This window comes from Eulemur rufifrons, chromosome 2, assembly GCF_041146395.1.
Source record: "Eulemur rufifrons isolate Redbay chromosome 2, OSU_ERuf_1, whole genome shotgun sequence".
In the NCBI taxonomy this organism is placed as follows: domain Eukaryota; kingdom Metazoa; phylum Chordata; class Mammalia; order Primates; family Lemuridae; genus Eulemur; species Eulemur rufifrons.
Window position 1 is genome coordinate 50625268 of NC_090984.1, and position 6019 is coordinate 50631286.

General features: G+C 56.2%; 1 protein-coding gene across 1 annotated transcript; it reads right to left on the reverse strand.

Moving 5' to 3' along the window:
- Positions 1-3815: 3815 nt before the first annotated feature.
- On the reverse strand, positions 3816-5775 carry CHST14 (carbohydrate sulfotransferase 14). Its single transcript, XM_069461549.1, has one exon. The coding sequence runs from the start codon at positions 5705-5707 to the stop codon at positions 4577-4579; it is 1131 nt and encodes a 376-aa protein (XP_069317650.1). The 5' UTR covers positions 5708-5775; the 3' UTR covers positions 3816-4576.
- Positions 5776-6019: the final 244 nt, after the last annotated feature.

The following is a 6019-nucleotide window of genomic DNA, read 5'->3' on the forward strand; positions in this document are numbered from 1 at the left end:
GTCTGGCTCAGTGTTCACCTTTCCCCTGGCTGCTTCCAGCCAATGACTAAGCACTCCTGGGGGTACTGAAGCTGGACCTTCTCTGCCCACGGAGGGCTCTTCTAATTGGCAATCTTTGCCTGGGGTTTCCCACTGGCCTGACCGAGACTTTCCTAGAGCTGCATCGTAATCTGAGACTCTTCCCACCCAATTCTTCCACCTGCCCTCTTTTCACAGGTGTAGGTTCTTTCTGTCTACTCCTGCCCCCTTCCCCTTTATCCTTCACAGGTGTTTTCACCAATGATTCTCTTGCATATCTAATTCTGTCCTTGCATCTGCTTCCTGGAGGACCCGAACTGACAGTCTAGTACATTCATGGTCTGGGTCCAACAGTCCTGGAAAGTTGATCTTCAGAGAAGGCAAATCTGGGTAACTTTATAATAGCTGGAGAGACCTGTGGACAGAATCATTCATGCAGTGTTGGGAAGGAGGGCTGCAAAAGGGTGTAAAAATCAGAGAAAATGAACATGATGCTCATCAGCAAATGTCATGAGCTGGATAACTTAAAATGCATGTTCACTTTTGGAGGAAAAAACAAGAGAAGGAGCTGAGTTTTAATGCAACCCCACCATCTCTTTGGGCAAGTCACTTAGGTTTAATTTCCTCATCTATAGAATGGGAATAGTTTTACTTACCTTGCTGGGCTTTTGTAAGAATGAAGAGGATAAGGCCGGGCGCGGTGGCTCATGCCTGTAATCCTAGCACTCTGGGAGGCCGAGGCGGGCAGATTGTTTGAGCTCAGGAGTTCAAGCAAGAGCGAGACCCCATCTCTACTAAAAATAGAAAGAAATTATCTGGCCAACTAAAAATATACATAGAAAAAATTAGCCGGGCATGGTGGCACATGCCTGTAGTCCCAGCTACTCGGGAGGCTGAGGCAGGAGGATGGCTTAAGCCCAGGAGTTTGAGGTTGCTGTGAGCCAGGCTGATACCACGGCACTCACTCTAGCCCGGGCAACAGAGCAAGACTCTGTCTCAAAAAGAAAAAAAAGAATGAAGAGGATAATTCAGGTAAAGCACTGACACAGGTGCTCTCAATTCAAGGCAGCTGTTGTTAATTATTAGTTTCCCTTTAGGAAGAGGAAAAATGCCTTCTTCTTGCTTGGAGCCAGGCAGTGGCTGGTTCAAAAAGAAAGGCACTGGATCCATCCTGGGAGGGGGCTTGGGAGCTTGGCCCCCTCTGGGGATGGGCCCCCAGGAGGTGAGGGTTGTATGTTCATCTAGGTGGGTGGCTCAGCTGCTCCACTATGCTCTTATTGTTTCTGCAGGGGGCCTGTGTGGTGTGATGCTCCTGGGGTGGGGAGAGAGGTGGGGGAGAAGTTAAATAACCACCAGCCCCATCCCTTTGTGCCCAGAGGACCTGGGTTGTCCAGGATGGAGAAATTTCTAAAGGGGCCCTTGTCTTTTTAGGGACTAGGCAGTAGCGTAGGACTTGGTTCCGTGTCATTATCAGAGCAGCCCCAGTGAAAAGGAGGAATTCCAAGAAGACACAGTCCAGCTGTCCAGCCCTGCGAATGCCACTGCCCTGGCCCGTGGTGCCCAGAGCCTGCAGCACCTCCAGCTCTGCTCTGGGTGCCTAGTCCAAAGCAGATCCCACCAGGGCTGGCTGAATCCGACTCTACGCTACCTTCTTGGCAGCTTTTTTAAAGCAGTCCTGAAAGGAGGGGTGGATGACAAATTAAGTTCCTCAGGGGCTGACTGGAGGGAAATAAAAATGAGCCAGTAGGCGGCAGTTTGTTTCACCAGCCCTCCTCCCCGCTTCCCACTTCAGACCCTGCTCCCCACGCCACAGGTGGCCAGCTGTGGCTGTCAGGGTGCTCTGTGGCCCAGCACCCCTTTTCTGCTGGAAGGAGTAGCTGATAAATTAACCACATCAGGGACTTCATGTGCCCCCCACTCCTCCAGGGCAGGGACTGGTAAAAGTCAGCTGGGCTGAATTGGATTCTTTGCAAAGGAAGAACTGACGAAGGAGACTGTTTGCAAATGCCCCAAGACCCCATCTACCCTCCCTCTACGTTCACCTTCCTATTCCCTCTTCTCTCTACCCCCACCTTCCATGAGCTCTCTGGCTCTCCTTGCCTCCCTCCTGCCTCCCATCTGGGAGGCACACAGACCTGGGTTGGACACTTTGGGCAGGTTACTTTCTCTCTACCAGTTTCCATGTCTGTAAAACAGGATAACTAACACCTGTGGCATCGGGCTGTCATGAGGATTAAATGAGATGAGGTGAATACAACAGCTGGGCCCAGCATTCTCTGGGTTCTTGGGTGCTAAGCTGAGGGCCCTTGTGAGGGGACTGACTGGTTGCTATAGGTCTGGAGCTGCTGTAGGTCCCAGGCAAGGAAGAAGGGGGAGAGGAGGTGGCATGCAGGAGGGGCTCCTGAGGGGCCAGAAGCTCAGAGGACTGGCTCATTGGTAGAGGAAGTGAACCCAGGGGTCAAAGGAGTTCTGCCAGAGGCAGCTGGGGTCTCTAGCGCTGGGCTGGACATAGTGTCCTGGCTTCTCCCCTGTCCCCCAGACCTCTGAGGGATTAGGTATTCAACCAGCCTCTCAAAGAACATCCATCAAGCCAGGTGCTGGGATGGGTCCTTTTACCCATATGTCTTCATCAATCCCCCAGCAATCCACGTAAGATAGGCGTTCTTATTCCCATGCTATAGTGGAAAAAACAGAGATTCAGAGAGGTAGTCAGGCAGCTGGTGAGGAGTAGAGCTGGGACTTGATTAGTCTAGGTAAAGTCCCCAGAGCCAAGGGGACCTTGAAGAAGGTCATCAGACCCAGATAGGGGATCAGGTAAGGGCTCCTGGAAGTGACACGACCTGAGGAGTCATGGCAAAGAGCCATGAGTGCCCATAGAAGTCTCTCCCCCAAATTTAGGAATGGGGTCAGTTTTCCTCTCCAAAATCTGATCAATAACAAAGCTATTGGTACTACAGGTGGTACCTGCAAGGGGACCCTCCCCACCTCCTTCACTCCCTTGGGCCCCCCTCTTACCACAGCCTCAGGCCCCTAAAGTAGAGCAGTTCCTACTGGGGGCATATGAAATGGACCACTCGATAAGGGCCAGCCTTGGCCTTGCCTCTCTCCCAAGGGCACAGCAGGCCCTAGCCCTCTGCTCGCCATCCCTTGGGGGGCCTGGGCTCTCTGGAGAGCAGTGGGGGACCAGGCCACAGAGAGTTGTCCTCTTGCTCTGACTATTCCTCCCACAACTTCCTCTGGACCTACGTCAGCAAGAGCCTGCCCCTGACTCAACCTCTTCGCCTTCCTCCTTCCAATGCTCAATGCCAGCAATAATCTCTCCTTGCTCACACAGCAATCCCCTTTTTCATTTGAAAACTCTCTGGGGGCCTCATCACTCAAGAAGTATTCCTGCCTAAGAGGAAGAGGAGACCATGTTTCCTACCCACCCCCTTCTTCAGGGAATAATCTATGTAGGTATTTTCTGGACCTGGGGCCATTCCTAACTGGGCTTGCCTTTTGGTGACACCGCAGAATCTGAGTCTGTGATCTGGTATGGCCTATTAGAAGTCCCCAAAGGCTCCATGGCGATGGCCCACTGAACCAGCCCAAGCAGGTTACACCTTGTCTTACCTTCTCTACCTGTAAGCTCCCTCTCCCGCCCTGGGGAGACAGACATCTAGATTTGCTGGACCCACAGGACCTCAGAGAGGGAATCACAGAGATGCTCACTTTATATACAAAACAGCTTTATTAAAAATTCAGCTATTAGGAAAACAAAGCCTTTACAAGAGTTCTATCAAAAAGTATAAATTTTAAATAAATGCATCAGAAAAGTGGCAGCCAGACATACCATCCACAGTCACAATCTTGAAGGCCTCTGGGGTAGGAAGGGAGGATTAGAGAGGAGGTTCCCAGAGCCCTAGGAAGAGACTGGGCACAGGGGTCTTTGGATGCCTGCAGGGCTGGGTCCTAGAGCTACCAGGCAAGGGCCCTGCTTCAGTTTTCCTTTCCTTGGAAAAATGGAAAGAACCTAGCAAGTGTAGGAAATTCTGAGTCTGGAGCAGAAAGCACAAAAGTCATTTTTAAGGCACAACTGCTCACTCCAGTTCCTGAGGCACATGAGATGGATAAATGGGGGATCACAGCCACAGGGTTCCTGGCTCCGGTCATGCTTGCTCTTGGCTGGTGCCACCTCTGAGTTTGGCCACAGGTTAAATTAAGGTGGACCAAGTGGACTGCACAATCCCAGCAGCTGGGGGCCAGGAGTCAGTCTTTAGATCAGATGTGCTGCTTCCCTGGCAAACTGGTGTCTGGCCCTGCCAGGACAAGAAGGATCACACAGGCCCCCAAGAGATCTCCCCAGTGGGGAGCAGCATGCCTCCTGTCTATCCCTGTCCTCTGAGCCACTGTGGGCACCCACCCTGGACAAGGAACTTCTGAGGGTAGACCCTGCCATCCAGGCATCTGGAGAAGCCCCAAGCCCCAGAGCCAGGGTTTCTCGGAATGGCAGGAAGAAGCACAAGAAGCTGGTGTTGTTAAAACCAGTCCGCAACAGCTGCTGGTCCTACACCTGCGGTCACTGGTGACAGGCCTCCCTGGTGACATTAGGCAGTGGGTAGGCAAAGAGGGAGAAATCCAAGATATACTTAGGCAGAACGTCCTGCAGCAGGGCCCGCGGGGCACTGCACAGGTGGTAGTGCAGGCTTTCCGGGCTGGCCGGCCGGTACCAGGCCTGGCGAGTGGGGAATCGGACACGGGGTGGTGCTCGTACCCACTCCAGCACCTGGTTGGCATCAGCCTCCAGCGTCTCATAGGAGCCCACAAAGTCATATCGCACTGCACAAGGCTGGCACAGGTGGTACACGGGCATCCAATGCTCATTCATGCGCTCAGGGTCCTCGTCCACCAGGTATCTCAGGAACTCGGGGAAGGTGACATCGTCCCCCGCAGGGCTGGGCCCAGCTCCAGCCCTGTACCGCCTCACGATCTCAGCCCCATAGCGCTGCTGGTACTCTCGGATCTCGCCAAACTTGTTGCGGTAGGCAGACAGGAGGCGTTCCAAGGGGTCCCGCACAAACAGGAACTTGAAGTAGTGCTGCAGGCGGTAGCGAATCTCCTCAGGCCGCAGGTCCGCCAGGAACACCAGGTCATTGCGGTGGTCCATCTTGAGGCGGACGTCCACGCTGTCCAGGACACCTGCCAGCACCTTCAGCACCCGCTTCCAGTTAGAGCAGGCCACTTTGGGGACGTAGCAGTAGAGGAAGCGGTAGCGGTCACTTACGAGGATGTGGCGCAGCAGGGTGCGCCGCTGCCCCACCGGCAAGTCCCAGGGGTCCCGGGGCATGCCGGGCTGTCCGCACACCGCCCGCAAGGTCCGGTTCCGGACGTCCTGCCGCACTTGCAAGTCCGAGTCCCCAGCATTCAGGGACAGCCTCCCAGGCTTGGGGACTGCCCCGCGCCAGGCTGCGCCCTCGCGGCTGAGAGGGTGCAGGGGAAGGGGCTTCATCTCGGCCAGGATGCCCCGCTCGATCATAAGCAGCAGCCCGCTGGAGGCCACGATCACCGCAAACATCAGCATGGACGGCAGCAGCAGGGGCTGCCCCCCGAGCCCGGCCCGGGGCCTGCCCAGCGGGGCCCGCCTCAGCGCCCGGCCCAGGGGCTCGGCGCCATTTGGGGCCGCCAGCGGGGTCAGCGGGCGGGGGAACATGGTGCTCCCAGGGCGGGGGCCTGCGCCGGCCCGGGCGATCCGAGGGCTGCCTGGGAGGCGGGCTCGGGCTGGGGGCGGGAAGAGGGTTTGGGCCGGCAGAGGGAGGCGGGGAGGGGAGGGCTGGCGGGCGGCCCTGGCGCGTGCGGGGGTGGTCGGTTCCCGGGCTGCAGCGCTGGAGCGGGCGGCGGGCGGGCGCGGCGAGGTACCAGGGCCGGATGTCCCGCCCGGCCGCTCTCCACCCCCGGCCCAGCCGTGACACAGGCGCGGGGCGGGCCCACGCCGGGGGCGGGGAGAGGGGCGGGCACCCCTGCG

Coding starts and splice junctions, on each gene's coding strand:
- CHST14 (XM_069461549.1), bottom strand. CDS start 5,707: ATGTTCCCCCGCCCGCTGACCCCGCTGGCGGCCCCAAATGGCGCCGAG.